The sequence below is a fragment of the Pseudopipra pipra genome, chromosome Z (assembly GCF_036250125.1).
Source record: "Pseudopipra pipra isolate bDixPip1 chromosome Z, bDixPip1.hap1, whole genome shotgun sequence".
Taxonomy (NCBI): domain Eukaryota; kingdom Metazoa; phylum Chordata; class Aves; order Passeriformes; family Pipridae; genus Pseudopipra; species Pseudopipra pipra.
The window spans coordinates 35,503,935-35,522,210 of record NC_087581.1 but is presented as its reverse complement, the minus strand read 5'-3'; the positions used below and the strand labels follow the sequence as shown (position 1 = coordinate 35,522,210).

Below are 18,276 nucleotides of genomic sequence, written 5' to 3'. Positions count from 1 at the left end.
AGTAAAAGGCAATTTCTTCCCTACCTCTTTTTGTGTTTCTTTTGTTTTCTTATTGCAAAGACAGTAGGAACAATATGGCAACCATAACAAAGGGGGATAATGAAAATTCTCATGGATGATTGCTCAAATTGAGTCCGTAAATGCCATGATTACCTTGCTACTATGCTGTTTGGTTTTAGGAAAACTTGAAGCTCCATGGGGGCAGGCAACAAAAGTACCTGCATATGACAACTTTGGTGCTCCAAAACCGTACAGGTACCTCACATACCACCAGGTGCATGTCACAGCAGAGGCAAGAAACACCTTTGTAAGCCTTCAGACAGCAAAGTAAAACTGTATCTCCTTTCATTACAGTGGTGTCTTCACCCCTGTGAACTTTATTTGCCACTTTCCAGTTGACTCGCACAACACTAATGTTGATTTCTACAAGAAAACTATAATCAGAATAACAAATACAAAGCATCTCTCCTGCCAAGCAGTAAGACCTTCCAGATCATACACTAACTTCCTCCACAACTACCAACATAACCACATTTCACTATACATTAAATACATTAACAGTCCCAAGCAAACGATGTTCAGGCACAAAACTCAAGAGGCAGAGATGGTTAGAGCAAACTTGAAGCTCCTCCAGGGCCAAAACTCCCTTTTCAGCAGAAGTATCCTAATGTGATGCTATTCTCCTGCCTTTATTCTCTGCCATCCCTTATGACAGACCTGAAAAGAAGAACAGCTGGAACACTGTGAGTCAGACATAGGTAAAAAGGTTAGTCTCCAGAAGCCAGAAACCACAAGGATAGGCATCTTAGACACGTATTTTTAATACTTTCTTTCTGTCTCTTTCTTCTTTTCCTGAAGGACTAATGCAAAATGAAATCATCTTACAGAAGGACAACCGCTTCCCCCCTGTGCTCAATCATTCCAGTCACACTATGTTGTCCAGTAACCTGCACTGATAATTCCTTATGAATAAAATGCCAACATTATCATCCACAGCTATGTTGTTGACATGCTTTTGCTATTTCACTAAAAATACCATTAATTTTCTGGCTTCACAACAGCTGAGCTACTCTCCATTTGAATATACAAAAGAGTTTAAACCAAATTAAAAGCGTTCCGGTAAATGACTTCAGTTTTGCTAGCTATACTACTTAGTGTATACAGTTGTATTTAATCCCCTCTTTTCTCAACTCTACTCTTTCTATACCCCTCTTCCTTTTCTTACTTCCCCCCCCCCCCCTTTGCTTTTTATACTTAATCCTTTCACTTCAGGAACTGGATTTGCCCAGCAAGACATCCACAGTCAGAAAGAGCTTCAAAAACGTAGTGCCAAAGAGTTAAGGCAATGGTAAAAATTCCTCTGCTCTGTTTTTATTCACCTGTTTGCCAAAATATATTTAGCAGTAAGGAAAGGAAGGGAAGGGGGAGGGAAAAACACATAAATACTGAATACACCTTCCTTTTCCCATCCAGACGAGTGTAAACATTCCCCATTTAAGCTGGAACGAAAACCACCATTTTTGCCAAGTCCTCCTGGCATCTCACTACTTTATTTGTTCCCATTTGTATCTAATGCTTTTGTCAACATTTCAACAAAAGTCAAAGCAAACAACCCACTACAAACACTGGGGGTAACAGCAACAAGCATGAATCCTTCACAATTATTCAGCCCAGCTGCTCAGTGCCTGTCCAGGCTGCTTTCATTTACAACAGTGTCAACAAAAGGCTGAAACCCAATAACTAGGTGGGTCAATACTACCACTGTAAACCCTTCTGAGAAGGAAATGCTGTTCTGCTGCTTAACTGCTTCAGCAAACATGCAGAATAATTCAGTTAGATAGACAAGTGCTAGCCTAATCATTTGTTGTGTGAATTATTCAAGGCCTTCTCCTTAAACCCCTAAACGATGGCTCCTCAAACATTTCCGAGGAACCACCAGATGTCCTACAGGAGAAGAGGAAACACTCATTCTGACACAACAGAGGGCAATAATCTGTGATCTTGAAAAGCATTAATGTTTAGAGGATTAATGCCTTCCTACATCTTGCTTTTGGTGTCACTGTACAGAGAGCACACACCTTTTAACATACAAGCACTAGGCATGCATCAGTTTACTAGCAGCTTGATCTCTTATGCATAATCGAGGCTGCTGCCTACAATTTTTCTTCCTCTTTTTTTTCATGTGAATTGTAAAAGAGTTCTCTCCGGAGAACATGTAAAATGTGGGTAAAAATAAGCAAAGTAGTCAGGTGGATGCAGAGAGGAAACATGAATTTATTCCCACATATCTCTCTCTCCACTGCCCCCCACACTCATTTGATCTCTTCCTCATCACCCACTTCAGCGTTTCTTTCTCTGCAGACACAAGGCAAATGTTCACGAGCCTTTCTCCAGAAGTTTCACCAGAGTCCATGTTTACACTTTCAAAAAGCAGGGCAAACTACTGTTACTGCATAGAATCAAGTCCTGAGCATTAGATATTTTACTTCAGTTGCCTCTTTAGTATGGGAAACCGCCACCTCCAGATGCCTGTCTCCCCATTTTTGTTGGCTTTTTTCACAAACATATCATTACATTAACACATTTAAACTTTCAGTTAAATGTTAAGAAAACAGGCAAATTAGGTAACAAATGGTGCTTGTTTTGATATAATCTTACTATTGGCAAGAACAACCCTCGTTAGGAAGAAATGTTTTCCTAAGACCAGTTTACATATATATCACAGTGCAGTGTTGGACAGACACATATCTTGAGCCAGAACACAATATCAAAACACTTATGAATATTTTATTTTTGACATCTACAGTAACAGTTATGCACACTGAATAACTAGTATTCCAGAGAGAATTTCTGGCAGTTTTAAGACTCAGAAAAATAGTAAGAGAAAATCTGTATATCAAATTAAAGAACATGTTTTTGTTTTTATAATTAGAATCTGTGACATACTTTGTTTGCAAAACAGGCGGCTTTGCACTGTAGGAATCTCTGCTGTTGTGCATTGTCAACATGAAGAGACTTCTTCTATCGAATAAAGTTTTCTTCCTCTTTCTCCCCAGAACAATCATGAAACACTTGTCTATTACACAGCAGAAGCTCCATCACTGTGATGGCCTCAGCTGTTAGTACTCACTATTAGTTAGCCCTACTCGGTGGGAAACTTCAGTTACATTTACTATTTTAAATCAGGTTATTGGTACTTGCAATACTAAGTTGCAAGTATAGCAGGACTGTTACAGTCATTAGCAGGATTTACAAAATGGTTTAGGGTCCATGGAGAAGAAAGGCACAACAGAGAAGTGCTGTAGCACAGAAAACATTTGATATCAAAAGGGTTGCAATTTGCACAGAAGAACTGCGAAAAACCTGCACAGTCTGATGCTACATACTCTAAAAAGAACAGGGAAAAGAGACAACATCACAATCTTTGATGGTGTCTCCTCTTCTTCATCCCCCGAAGCAGGAAGAAGGGTCCAAAAATGGCACCTCCAGTCTTTGCCACAGTTGAAAGTAATGCTGTTACCAGAAAACCTTCATGAAGCACACAAGAGTCCTACAGACTAAATAACTTAATTGCTTTCAAACACCTGCAGTGTGATATAAGGCTTTTAGGCTACCTAGATGGTAAGCATACAGTGCTTTTTCTAAAGGCACTGAACTGATCCCGGACTAGCTGCCTTTATGCTTAAGGCAGGGTGCCTTTGCTACTCTAATGCCAATTATGCATACTGACAGGGCACTTAGAAAGATACCATACTTCAAGGAAATGTCAGAAAAAGGGTTTCTCTCACCCCAAAGAATTTATTGTAATTTATTTAAAAGGATTCTTTTAAAATTATTCAGATACTGAATTCTTTTCATATTTTGCAGTATGGGACAGCAAGGCTCATTACAAAATAATATTTGCAGGTCATTGTATGAAACTCTTTTCTCAAAGCAGGGAAGGAAAACCAAAACATTAATTTCTTCAAGGGCTAAAATAAATTGCAATTTGGTATTTTTAAAAGAAATAGAGAGGTGGGACAGAAGTACAGCATGAACAGATATGGCTTCAGTAAAGATATCAGGAAGAGATAAGAAATATAAGCACATAGCTATAATTACTGCAAGTCAGACACGATGATTTCCTAATGCCTGGTGTTCTAAGATCACAAAGCAAGGCTTTATATCATTTAGGTCAGCACTGGCATTTCAACTCAACGCAACCAGCGGTTTCTATATAGTATGGCCACTTCGTTAATAAAATAAAATGAGCAAAAGAGTGAGAAATATGTTGCTGTAGCTGGTAAGTTTTATGTTGCATGTGTTCTGTGCCAAACACAAACCACACAGCCCTGCAGACAACCCTTCTGGTGGTAGCTGCAATTGGGAGACACCTCTCCTGGCTGTTCTTATTCCAGCATTCTTATTCCTGCATATTCCAGCACTGCACCTCTGCAGAGCATGCCAGTCTGACCAAATAGGTCTCAGCCAGCAAAATCAATGTTATTATTTATTTTGATCTGTCAAGATTAATATAGGAAAGAAAATACTGTATGCCCTCTTTCAAATGATACAGTGCCTTGAAATATGCCAGCTTCTCTGTATAGAGAATCTACAATATACAGCTCACCCAGTTAATGAAAAAAGGAACAAACCATGTTGAAATCTTTTTCCTTCTCTCACCCCTCCACCCAACTTACTCATAAGTATGCATTAAGAACACTCCCACAGCTGCATTCATTGCCTCTCGAGAGGCAGAAAAAACAGAGGTGCAGCTGTGCCTGCTAATATTCGTATGCAAACAAGTAGTGTTGGACTGGCTGCTATACCTCACTTAAAAGCACCCTGTCAGTCTCTGATAAGCTTGCAGATAAAAAAAAAAGTGATACAGAACAATCTGCTGTCCTTTTAATACAATTAGCAGATTAAAGTGGCATTTCACTTTCAACACTGCTTTAAAACACTGATTACATCCAGCATTCACTGATGATACAACATACACAGTGTTCCCCCTACAGTCCTTCCTGAGATTTGGCGGAGAGCTGGGGCAAGCCCTGCACTGGCAACCAGTGGTCAGCACAGCTCCTGGAGCCAGACATCAAATCTGCACCCTGGTGCACCACAGCAGGGATGCAGCTGGCAGTAGGTCAGGGGAGAGAACACCTGGCACCTGCCAGGGCCCTGGCAGGAAGCCAACAATCCCCGTGCTAGTGCTCTCAGTAATTGTTCCAGGAGGCAGTGGAAAATACCATCCCCCGGGGGTTTTGCATCTCACAAGCATAGTTGTGGCTGGGCCTCTTGCTGGGTCAGCTGTCACACTGCTGATTTTTGCTATGCCTCTCCATTTTATGATTTGTGTGAGACCTGCTACCCTTCAACTTCTGTTTCCACTACAGTCTCATGAGAGTGAAGCACAGGAGTGGTGGACTCCAGTAAAACACAGTGTGGAAACAAGTGCTTCAGTTTTCCTCTCCGACTATTTTTTTCATGAAAGCCTGACAAGCCAAACAACACCTCAATTTAGGAGAATATTTTTTAATTTCTTCTCTCCCCTACATCCGAAAGCAAGCTTAGAGCATTCCAATGAGACCAACATCAGGCCAAGGCCCTCCACTGTGTGAAGCGCTGCTGAGAGGGACCTGGCTTCACCCCCTCTGCCAGGAGCATGGGACATCCCTGGGGTATCCCTCCAGCTCTGGCCCTGCTGCTACCAGGCAGCGCAGCTCCGCTGGTACCAAGGAAAGAACAAACCAAAAAAGATTAATTCGCAGACGTTCATGCATTTCACACACAGGGTGCCCTGTGGTCCGTTGCCAGGGCAACAGGAGACCACCAGCGTGCGCTTTATTGGCTTTATGAAGTGCGTCTTGGGGGCTATAGTCCGAGAAATGCTGTATGATAATCTTCAGGCTTTTCAGAAGCCTTGTTTTGTGTTTATCCACATTTAACCCTCTGAGTGTTATTAAGAGCATCACTATGCACGTCTGGCATGCCAAGGAAAGTAGATACAGGAAGCTGGGAGACATGCACACAGTCTCTGCTTCCAGCCTAGAGACTCGGGAAAGCACATCCTCAGCAACTGCTCCCACCTGCTGTGTGTTGAAGTTTTCACCCGCAGGCCACAGGTAAGCTGGTCCACTGGCTGTGGTAGTGCAGGGCTCAGCACAGCTGTGTTTGGGGACAAAAGTGACACCAGCAAGTGCAAAGGCAACAAAAGTGCCACACTAGACTAATAGACTACTGACAGCAAGTTTTCTCAATAATGTCAAAAGAAGATTAAAAAGAAAAATAGGCATCCCACCAACTTCCTAGACACATCATAAGAAAAAACACACTCTTATTTTCAACCCCAACATGTGGCACTGTCAAGCCAGCCACGTCAAAACCTTTACCACAATATCACCTGTAAATTTACACAAACAACTTCCCCTCCTCTCCTCACTCCAGGCTGGCATCAGGCATCTCCTCTGGCTGCCCTCTCACCAGCTGAGGCAGGGCTGCAGACAGGGAGCAGGAGGGAACAGGGGTTAAAAACACAGCTGACACAACACTCCAAGCAGCAACAGCCACCACTGATATCAAGCAAGAGAAGAGAGGGAGAAAGCGAGGGTGACAGAGGGGATCAGTAGAAGAAACAGCTTGCATTCAGGCTTGCAGGAGAAAGAGTATGCGGAGACAATAATTTCCTGGGAAAAGCTAAAGCCTAACAAGAATTTACTCTGTCTCCTTTATTCAGACGACCAACCCTTTTGTGGTAGGGGTTTCCTGACTGACAGGAACTCAGGGCCCCTTAATAGGATTTCCATATTATTTCCAACACCTGTCTAGAAGTTATTTGTTTACACTGAAGGAGGCGAGATTCTCAAACCAGACATCTGCTTCTGGTTCAGGCATATTTTAGGAAACCATCTAGAAAGAAGCTTTGTTGCTATGGAGACACTTTTATTTTCTTCCCTTAGTTGGCTGAAAAACATTAGCATTTCCAATTTTTTTTTCTTCAAAAGGCCAAATGTCGCTTAAGCAAATACAGAACTTTTCAAATTGCTATGCAGAATAGGTTAATCGAGCTTTCGATATTTAATTAATTATTCAACTCAGTTAGAGTTGTACTAAAGAGAGGTAGGAAACAGTTCAACTTTCCTACAAACTCCCTTCAATGGTCGATTCCTGATGGCTGGCCTAATTGCTTCTTCCCTCAAAGCACAACTAAAACTTTGTAATTCGTGTTGCACTCAACAATCTTGCTCAATAACTTGTATCAGAGTACTCATTTCCCTCCACATTCTTCTAAAATCAACCTAAGGAGACTGACAACATTTGGACTAGGAATGTGCTTCTCTCTCTCTGCCAGGGAAGAGACAGGAAGAGCAATACAAATATTAATGTAAGTATTAACATACCACTAGCATTCAGTGACTTAAGTGATATGACAGAAATTTCCAACGCATGTCACCCATGTGGTAGAATCCAGAAGGTAATCAGTACACTCTTTCCCTCCCCTTAGCAGATAATCTGCATGCCGAATGACTCCACTAATTTGCATAAAAATAAGGAATGTTTCAAGTTACTTTGGACCTAAGGATTTTAAAGAGAACTCCAAAATGCTAAATGCTCAGTGAAAAAAAAAAAAAGAATTATAGTGCCAACAGGTATCTATAAGGCAAAACACAGCCACCTAGTCTGTGTCTTGCTTTAACAAAAATTGGTGTTTATTTTCTCGCATTATACGACTAACACCTATGTAACTTGACCTGCAAATGTGTTCTTCATTCCAGACTCGTTCACCATAAGTAAACTGGTGTAAGACATGAATGCCAGCATCCAAAGTATGCTTTTATTAACACACAGTGAGAAGAACTTCAAAAGATATAATAAACAAATTAACTCCCTCCCTTTACTTCTTTTCCTCCAGCTATTATACTGTCAAAGCCTTTGCACTGGAGACCTTTCCACCCACCTCCTCATTCCAGCAAACTTCCTCTTCCTACTTTACGATGGGAAGTCATAATCCTGTGTTATCAACATCACAGTCTGTTGCCATGGAAATAATTAGACGTGACTGCTCAGGTTAGAAATTATGGCCCATGTGCGTGTTTACCTTCTGGGTGAAGAAAGAATCTGGAGAGAGAATACTTGAGTTACCTTAAATCACCAAGTGGCAAAATAAAAGCTTGATAGTGAGAAGCACTACAGGAATTTTACCAAATGTGGGCACACCACTGAATTGGAATCAACCTGTGGTAACTGGCAAAAGGATGCAAGATCAGAGGACAGCTATTGAGTAAAAGAGGTAAAGCCACCAAAAATGGCAGAAGCAGCTAATTCTTTGATAGCAGAGTACACGCGGTTACTTTCATATGAATATGAATTCCCTACACTAAATTAAAATTCCCAGATGTCCTCATGAAAAAACCTTAAGATGGGACACTGTATGAATTAAAGAAATGCAAAACTCAGTTGGGGTGGGGGGAGAAAAGAATTAAAAAACACAGCAGGGATATATATACCTGAGGTTCAGTTTCATGTTCTAAAAGTCTGTTAAAAACACAGGGCTTGAATGACATACTACGAGTCTAACCGTGAAAAGGTTATTAAGAAAAAAAAGCAGTGCCAAAAAATCTGCTCCATAAGATAGACTGAGACAACAAACAGGACTCTGCTAATTAATATTTGTTCTGCTTCAGCATACAGTTACTGGACCAGACTGCAACAAACAAGCATGTCTCACCCAATCACATCATTAATCCACTCACATTCACCACCTGAGAACCAGCTATGCCCCACAGATATTTATTCATCTGTTCCACAAACAAACAATTACAACATATTTTCTGGAATTAGGGCACCTGTTACATTCGACACAGCTTACAGGCCCAGAGGCAGATATCAATTAATACTGAAAAAATGACTGCATCACAAGCCAACAGAAGTTACTTATTATTATTTGGTAATGCTATCCCCAAAACACCCATGAAGATCAAAAACACAACTCTTGTAGAGCAGTGTAGTTCAAATATGCTCTGCTTAAAACTACCACTTCATCATTACAGAAAGCAAAACACATGTAATGCCTTGTTTCCAAACAGAGAAAGGTACAAACAGAATCTGTGGCATGAGTGTGAAATGTCTGGATTTTAACAAGCCTGTGAAGCGCTTTTCAGCTGAATGGTAATTAAGTGGCAAAATAACAAAATTATTAGGAAATAAATTCTGCAAATTTCTTTAAGTTTGTAACAGGTAACTATGTTTCTTTGTCTCATTAAATACATAGTGAATACAAAGACATCTGGGAGACACTCAACCCACTAGAGGAAGTCACATTTAAAAGAAACCTGACAAATAGGACAAAGTTCACAGCAATACATCACAGTAGTTTATGTGGTATTCCTCTGTCAGCAGAAGAACAAAGCTAGAAATGTAATTACATGAGATAGTATCCAAAAGTCTTACATAGTATACGTTGCGCATTTTTATTTTAAACTATCTAGTACTTTCCAGAAGCATTACACTCACCAACTCTTTTTTAAGTATTAGGTTACTTACAGCTTCAGGAGTAAGCAGCTTACTCACAACTAAATGAACAGAGGTCTAAACAACTAATAGTGGCTAACAGCTTGTGAAGCACTGGAGCACAGGTTACCACAAATGCAAATGGAATGGGGGAATCTCACCCATCCACTTTTCCTGTATCTCCCACACATGTAATTATTAGCTTTCACAAAGATTAAGGCAAAAGTAATCTTATTTCTAAATTCACCTCAGTTTGTCCTGACAGACTTCTTTCTCTGAATTCACCAGCATGTTGGCCTGAAATTCACCCCAAAGCTGCATTCGATAAATTATTTCAGATATCTTCATTTAAAAGTCTGTACTTTTTCGCAGAGGAATCCCAGATTAGCTGTTTTATTCCTGCCACAAGACTGCGGCTTTAAATTTTTGGCACTTGTTGCTCCTGAAACAGTAACCTCCGTGATCAAAATGAACAAAGTTTTCACCAAGCCGGCAAGTCTTACTATAGTCATAGTCTCTGCCCCAAACAATTTAAAAATCAGGTGAAGAAAAAAAAAACCAAAAAACAAAACAAACACAAACAAACAAACAACTCCTAAAAGAAAGGCAGCACATGACAGTTATATAAGGAACAAGAGATCTAGATTAACAAAAGATGTGGTAAAAAGTTACACACATTGCATTCTGTGCACAAAGCAGTGATTTAGAAGACTTGAGATTCTTGAACAACATGCTCAGGAACATCCTGGCTAGCTCTGGCAGGCCCACAACCCAGCCAGCATCTGAGCGCTCCTTCACTCCATTTGCTGCAGTGAGAGTCATGGGAAGAGACTGCTAGCACTAGACTACTTTCTGCCAGGTGGAGCTTTTGCACACAAAATGTTTCCACAGCTGCTTCAAAGGGCATGTGTTACAGAAGGAACTTTGACATGGACCAGCAAAACTTTTGCCACATTTGTCCCAGGGAGGGTACCACAGCTGGGAAGAAGGACATGCTTCCTGAATCGGGAGTTCTCATAGGACGTGGAAAAAAAATTGTGTGGTGCAATTAGCAAGCAAGAATTCAGTTTAGAAAAATCCTTTTTTTCTTTTTTCCTTTTCTTTTTTGAAAAAAGAAGTTTTACAGCTTCAAAAAGGAAACACACTAAGTCCGCTGTGAAAAGCTGCTCAGTTAACCACAGAGCAGTTTGTCTTTCTACCTAAATACACTATATTTCCTCTGAGCCCTTAAGCCAGGGCTGCCAGTTGAGCACAGCCCTGGCACATGCCCCTCTTCTCTTCCTTTTGTGAGCTCCACAGCCTTGCCACTGCACAAAGAGCACTCCCACGGCCCAGTTTACTGCCTTTAGAGTTTTCCCACACTTCAAACTTGGCGACAGATTTGGAAGACTGAATCCAAGCAGCAAGAGCTCCCAATGCTGCCCTTCTCCACAGAGCTTCCTCTGCCAATGCTGATCTAGTATTTAGGAACAGCTCCTGGATAATCTTGTTACCTGGAAGGTGACTACTCAGATGCAGCAGGAAACTACTCACTCAAGGGATGTGCTGGGAAGGATGTGAGCCCAGTCTGGCTTATCAGGCAGAAAACATCACATTTGGAAGAATGATGCAGGCTGCCTTTTCCCTGGTCTGAACTAAGAGCAGTCAGGTCCAGCACAGCTAGAGACAGCAAGTTTCACTAAGAGAACTGCCCAGAAAATCCAAAGTGCTGGAAATGGTGGCAAGCAATGGGACATTTCAGCCAAACTTCTTTCTTTATAGAAATGGCTAGTGTACCTTCATTACGCACACTACAGTGTAAATTTACACTTTATGAGCTATTTTAAAATCTGCCCTGCTTAATAATCTGTATCAGCAAGAAAACTTTAAAGTGTCTCTTACAATTAAACCCAGGCAAAACGTTAAATAAATCAAAATTTTGCTACCATATCAAAATGTTACACTGGGGCTGTATAACATCGCTCATTTCCTCATTACATGCTACACTAATTACTACCAGCAGATTCAGAATTTTCTGCACATTAGAGGCTTTTAAAGGAGCTATAAAAAATTTCAGGCACCATTAATTTAAATTTGTATTGAAATTTCCTTTTGACAGATGGCCAAAAATTACTTACTATTTAGAGTACCAGAGCCTCCCTGTTTGCACATTGAAAGAGGAAAGTAAAAAATTAAAAGGAAGAAGGAAATTTATGTCACGTTCATTACCTGTTAAATGTTAAGAGGCATTATCCTGCATGAATAAATTATTTCTTACAAGCACACAGACTCCAGCTCCTGGCAACTGGCACATTCTGGCTGACAAAAACCATCTCAAGTCACACAACAGACAATCATAAAAACCCTGTCTTAACTGGGAACCACTTAAGGGAGGACAGATCAATTAAACAAGTGACTAACTGCTACTCTGGGCATCACTGCAAACATTTAAGGAAATTAGCAAACTATTTTGCCTTGCAAAGCTGGCAGTAAGTCCCATAATGCTGACACAGAAACCAATTCACAACCTGAACAGCGTGGAAGACAAACACCTACTTATCAGTTCAAAGTAAACTGGCACAAACTAGCAATGCCCTCCTCTCCCTTTGGAAGTTGTATGAGTAACACCGGCTTTGAATCAATCCCAGACAAAATCAGGCTTTTCAGTACAAATGCTCCCCCTAACACCCATGCCAGCATAAACACCCCAACATCCCACAAATGACAGAAACATGACTAGCATGTATTGTTTAGAAACAGCAGATGGTATATACTAGTAGTTCTCCTCAGCCACTTTCTTGAGAGAAATCCTCATGGTTCTAACTACACAGGTATGCAAACTCACTCAAGAAACCAGATGAGTTTGTATTGCCATATTTGTATTTGTTTGTTTGAATGCAGGAAAAAGGAAAATGGACTAAACCTATCTGTTCACAGCAAAGAGGGAAATTATCATTAATCTGTGCCCAGCCTCATTGCATAAAGCACTATGGGCAGTTTCTAGTCCTCATGACAAGAAAGCTGAAGTGAAATTCAGTGCACTGTTGTCTTATGTCAGCAGATAGACAGCTTCAGTGCCTTTGCTGCTCACAGTAAAAACTGACAGTTCCTGTCAGCTCCTGGTTGTTATGCAGAGCCGTGTGAGTAATCGCAAAACTGACAACCATCGGCTCAGATGCACTTGGCTGGGACATGTCAGAGTTGCCAGTGGCAGAATGGGTGCACTGGTGTAGACTGTGGGACACGTCCCCACCTGTAGTTGCCAAAGAAGCAAAACAAAGGCATGGCCCCTCATGCTTTAGCCCCGGCTGGACACATTTCTGACGGGGACAAAGCCTGTGCCCAGAACCATGGTTTTCCCAATGCCAGCTAGGGCACACTGTAACATCTGACTGACAAGATCCTGGTAATCTCGTCTAATGCACCCTAGACTCATGCTGTGAACACCTCTTCTGCCACTTGGCCAACTCCAAGAATATATATAATAATATTCCTAAAAAAACCACCACTAGAAACTTCACAAACTCATCGTAAGTGCTCAAAAGGTTGGCATAGGTTTTGCCATTTGTAGAAGTTTATTTTTCATTTTACATACCAGCACCTAAAAAGGTTTGTTGACCTTATGTTTCTGAAAACCATGCAAACTAGGAGAGCAGACTGATCCAGGAGAGGGCAAGGCCAGGGTACAATCTCCCCACTTGCAGCATGGAAACCTCAGGAGCCTCTGAGAGAGTCTAGTGGCTATCCAGTATCGAAAAGCATCCAGGCACATAGCTGAGTCACAGTTATATGCATCACTGAATGCTCAAAAATATACAGGCTGCAAGGTGTGTTATTACATCTACTTATGGACACTACCATACACAGGATGGTACATACAGAGTAATACAGATACATTGCAGAGTCATTCAGAACCTGAAAATTAACTTCTGGAAACAGAAGGCAGAATCCTCAGTGTGAGTACCACGTTCATCAGAGTAGGAAAAGGCAGCTCACTCCTCTCCAACTACTTGAGTCAGGACAGCAGGCAGCACCCCACCTCTCCTCTGACAGAGACAGAGCTCTCCTTTCATAAGTGCATTATAAGGAAATATCAGAATTAGAGTTTACAGTCTCCAAATTATTTAAGGCTAATGGCTAATTGTTTCTGTCTCAGAAGCATGGGCAGGGACCCCAGGCAGACTTTTCACTCTAACCAAAAACAGCCTTGATGCTGTTCCAGCAAACTTGCTGCTCAGCATGTTGCTTGCAATCCTAGCTGTCCCACTACCAGCCACTTCCTAAATGTGATACACAATCTATGCAGGGTGCTGCTACACGAGTATCACAACCCAGTTTCACTTGGTGACTTTTTCCACCACTCTGGGCCATACTTCAGAAAAATGCAGTGTGCCTACAGCTCTGTCAAGCTACCCTTTACACCTATGAAATGGAATCCTACCTTGATGGAGTCTCTGTCTGCATGCATAAGGAGGGGAAGAGACGGTGGCAGGAGATGGAGATGGGGGAAGAGAGAAAGAGAAAAGTACCGGTTAGTTTACATAAAATTATACATTTATCATACTGGGAAGAAAGAATCCTGATGTCTGTTAAATAATAAATTTCACAGATGTTAACTTTTCTGTACAGTTAATTATTAACGCTGTGCAGCCAGATTTATAAAACTGGATTTCTAGCACTTGAACACAATTTCTGGCTACTGCTAGATAATAAACACTGAAGTAATTAGCTTGGAATTCTTCTGAAAATCTCTCTCCCCTCCTCTCCTCCCCCCCACTTCTTTTTAACAGGAGAATTTTTTAAAAAAAGAAGGGAAACAAACAAAGCCACACACTCATCTGTCAGCACAGACCTCTTTGGTGATCATTATCATGGTGCTTCTTCTCATCTTTAATTGGGAGGTGTGACTGCCCACCCAGCGCACTGGAGAGTGCCAGGAGACCAGCACTGCTGCCAATGGGTGGGATGGCTGGAGGCTGCAAGCCCGAGGGGTGCGGAGTGAGCGGCACGGGAAGACCATGTCCGTGTGACAAGTGCTGGGCCTGAAGTTGTTGCTGCTGTGAAAAACAAAACACAGATATTGAATTTGTTCAGGGAGCTGGGGGTTGTCTGATTGCTTATATACATCAACTGTGATTGATTAGATCAACCGATGCATCTGATCAATTCAGATATCAACACACAAATATCCTGATGTTTTAAAAATGTCCATATGTTTGGACACAACACATTCAGTAAACTTCAGGCTGCAAAAGAAGAACAACAACAATGAAAACAAAACAAAATAAAAGGAAAAAAAAGAATAAAGGAAGGGAATGTTCCCATTTTTGGAGAAATCTCTATTTTTCTGACAGAAGTATTACATTTTTCTCTTTCTAGCAGAAACGCACACGTACACGTCTAATCAAAACACATGTAACTATAAAAGCAGTTATATAATAAAAAAAAGCTGAAAATTGAGAAAATTAGTGTTAAACAGTTCTCCCAGCGCCACTACACAGCATGCAGTGAAAGTTAATTTGAAAGAGAAAACCCAAATTAACAATCCAGAAAAGGAAACTGGTTGCAGCCACCGTTTTAAGCCCTTTAAGTGTCCTCAGCGGTACTTGAGCAAATTACTAAAGAAAATCTAATGTAGCAAGGCTTGGATCCTCCTGTAGGCTTCCTCAATAATGCTGAAATAATTGGGTACTCTGTGCACGTTTAGTGATGCTTGAATGAAAAGCTAGAGGCCTGCCCTTGTAGTCTTCTCTAGCTGCTGACTCTGTGTTGTGACAGGTTTATTTGAGTGGGACTGTGATGCATGCACCAGTAACTGCACTGACAAGAGTTTAAAGTCATTTTTACCAGTACACTGGCAACACAGAGAGAAAGCCCTTGAGAGGTTCGAACTGGAGTGCTTGACCTCAACCAGGGCTGCATCAAGCTCTGTGCTACACTAACCACTGTGGGATAGATAGACTGTTGCTATTCATTGGGAAGGCAAGGGCAAAAAAACCAGATCAAAACAAAAAATCAAACAGGTGAAAAAGTTTAGTTAAATATATCCCAAGAAAGATCTGTTCAGATCTAAGGCTTGCATGCTAATAGTCCCAACTAATTTCTGTTCATACAATAACTAGATTAACTCTGAAATTTTGGTTTTCAAGCAGCCATTGCTCAGGATTCAGGTAAATCCCCTAAGTCCTCTGGGATTGTTCTCTCCCCCCGCATGTCTGTATACAGGACTTCAGAAGAAAAAAAAAAAGTAATTTGCTTTGCATAAAACCATTCCACTTTAAATTTCTAATTGCTAAGGCTTGAGTTCTACTTTTGTTTGGTTTTCATTAGAACTTAAATTTACTTCCCACCCTGCAACCTATCTCTTGATAATCAACAGACACGTTGCTCACTTTACTATTCCCTTCCCTTCCCTAGCATGAATCTTTACATAAGGGTGAGCTGAAATAAAAGGCTGCAAGTCACACACAGCATGCTAGATAACTCTTGCAGCACACTGCATGCCTTCCTTAACACCCCACCCCTAAAGTACAGATCCTCCTCTTCCTCTTGGAAATAAAACCCATGCAGTAGAATCAGACTAGTGGTAGCACACACGTGTCATCCACTCAAGATCAGTGCCAGGGAAAAGAGGGGAATGATCCAAAAGAATGGTGAGGGGAAAAAAAATACAAAAGGGGTGGGGACCACACAACAACAACAAAATCAAAACCAGAAAGAACATTCTTCCAGGTGGAAGAAGAAGGGAAGGCTCAATCTTTTCCCTGCTTGCAAACTCATGTAATTCTAGCTGGTGTTCCTTCTTGTAGAAAGCATCAAACACATTTTGCTTGCTTGATGCTCTTATGGCACTATGCTTTGTTTTTCAGAATTTTAAATTAATTCTAATGAAACAACTCAAGAGCAAACAGTGTACTGTTTAGCTTCGGTTTGAATGGGGCTGCCTTAAAGCAAGGAAACAATCAGGCATGCCTGATCTGGGGAGGGAGGAGAAGAGCAAGCAAAAGAAAAGGGATGGACAAAATAATCTGTGTTCTATCAGCTGATTTTGAGCAAGGAATTTCCCATTCCTGTTTGACAATATGCTATAATGTACTGCAAGAAGAACTCTGCCTTATTCTTGCCAGCAGCTTAAAACAAAGACTTTGAGAAGAGCTCAAGAGTATCAACAGTGAGCTTTTCCCTTGTTAAGTATTACACTGTCAACCAAAAAGAGACATTCATTTTACAGTATTGTACAACCTGTATAGATCCCTACTGACCTACCGTATTTGCACTATTTGACCTCCTCTGTGGATATAGGATGGTTTCCAAAAAGCTGGAAGAAAACTGCAATAAAAATGTAATGCCGTTTTTTACTGCTCTTTGTTGGGAACCTCTCCACATAGCTCAGCAAGACAACCGCACAGACTGAATCTTGGATGTACTGAACATCACTAATGCCTCTCAGGTATAGTATGGTCATTAAGAGTAATGGCACTTCAGTGCCTAGCAGCTTGGGATTACCCTGAACAGCTTGGCTGGCCCAGTCCCTCTTGGCCAAGAACCAATGTGTTTTCACTGCAAGTTGCATTGCAGAGAGCTCTGAAAATAACTGCAGAGAGTAGCAGGAAAAAAAAAACCAAACCCAAAGCCTTCCTGCCATGGAGAACTGCAAGTTCTTCGATTAGAAGTGATGGGAACCTAAAATCTGGAAAGAACATGGCCCCTGTAGTGACAAAGTGTCATTCACTAATACAGCACAAATTCAGTCACTTGTAGCAGCACAAAGAAAACGGTATGAAAAGCAGACTGTTAAAGAAATCTAAGTTAACACCCAAAATTTCAGCATGGCCCCATATGCCTACGCCACACAGACACAGGTAATGTGCATGCTGTTAGGCTGGGCTGGAAGTAAATGTCCAATAACAGAAGGATTATGGACTAGGATTGCATTGGTATGGGAAAGGACTATGGACTATGACCATCTCCATTACAATGGACGATGCGAACACCAAAAATGAGGCACTGGTTCAAACCCAGAAATGACACAAATTCAAGTGAAGCACTGAGCAGGCTTTTGCTCACAGAATATAGAAGAGAAAATAAAAGTATATAATCACATAATTAGTGCTGTTTGCTAATAAGCTTAGCCAAGAAAGTAAAGACAAAGCGACATCACATCTCTGACTGCCATTTCCATGACCTCTGAAAACTATTGCTGTATTCAAACACCCACAACATTCGCAGCTTGGTTTTGCTTTTCCCTTGTCCATAGGTGTCACTGGTGAGCATCGGGTGGCCCGCATGCAGTTATTTGGTTACAGGGAAAGTTATAAAAACAGGGGCAATTCTTTAGTCCACTGGGCATGAGGTTAGTGGTCCAAAGTGGTAAAAAAGCCTGATCTCCTCTAGTCATCAAAATGCCAAAGACATGGAGCAGTAAGACAACTGACAGATACTCTCCACACACAGAAATATTCCACTACAGAAGAAAGTTCATATTTGTTTCTGCATGTAACATGAATTTAGATCAAAAAATCCAACACAATTATAAAACTTGCAAAGAAAACCTGAAAATGAGCAACACATAATTTTCTGATGTTGCTGTAATCCCTTGTCTTCCTCTTTCTTCATTTTCTTTTTAATTTGTTATCCTTAGTCACATTATTTATGAACTCTTAGCATGTGGTTAACTTTAGAGAATCCCATCACAATTGACTTCAATATGTGTAAAGTCAAGCATACATCTTCAGCATCTATGCATAATAGGTGAAAACTTGGAAACTAGGCTTTATGATGCTGTAAATTTTCCAAAACTATCTGAAA

The 18,276-nt window shown here is 41.0% G+C and overlaps 1 protein-coding gene across 3 annotated transcripts in view; it reads right to left on the bottom strand.

Moving 5' to 3' along the window:
• Positions 1 to 18,276, bottom strand: part of LOC135407178 (transducin-like enhancer protein 4) — a 99,317-nt gene that overhangs the window by 29,469 nt on the left and 51,572 nt on the right. For 2 of the 3 annotated variants that reach the window (XM_064642010.1, XM_064642012.1), the window contains 2 exons: positions 14,321 to 14,525; positions 13,910 to 13,926 (listed from right to left, as the gene is read on the bottom strand). In XM_064642010.1, coding sequence (XP_064498080.1) covers positions 13,910 to 13,926; positions 14,321 to 14,525 — 222 coding nt within the window. The remainder of the gene's footprint in view (positions 1 to 13,909; positions 13,927 to 14,320; positions 14,526 to 18,276) is intronic. The other variant, XM_064642011.1, reaches the window with a different exon arrangement.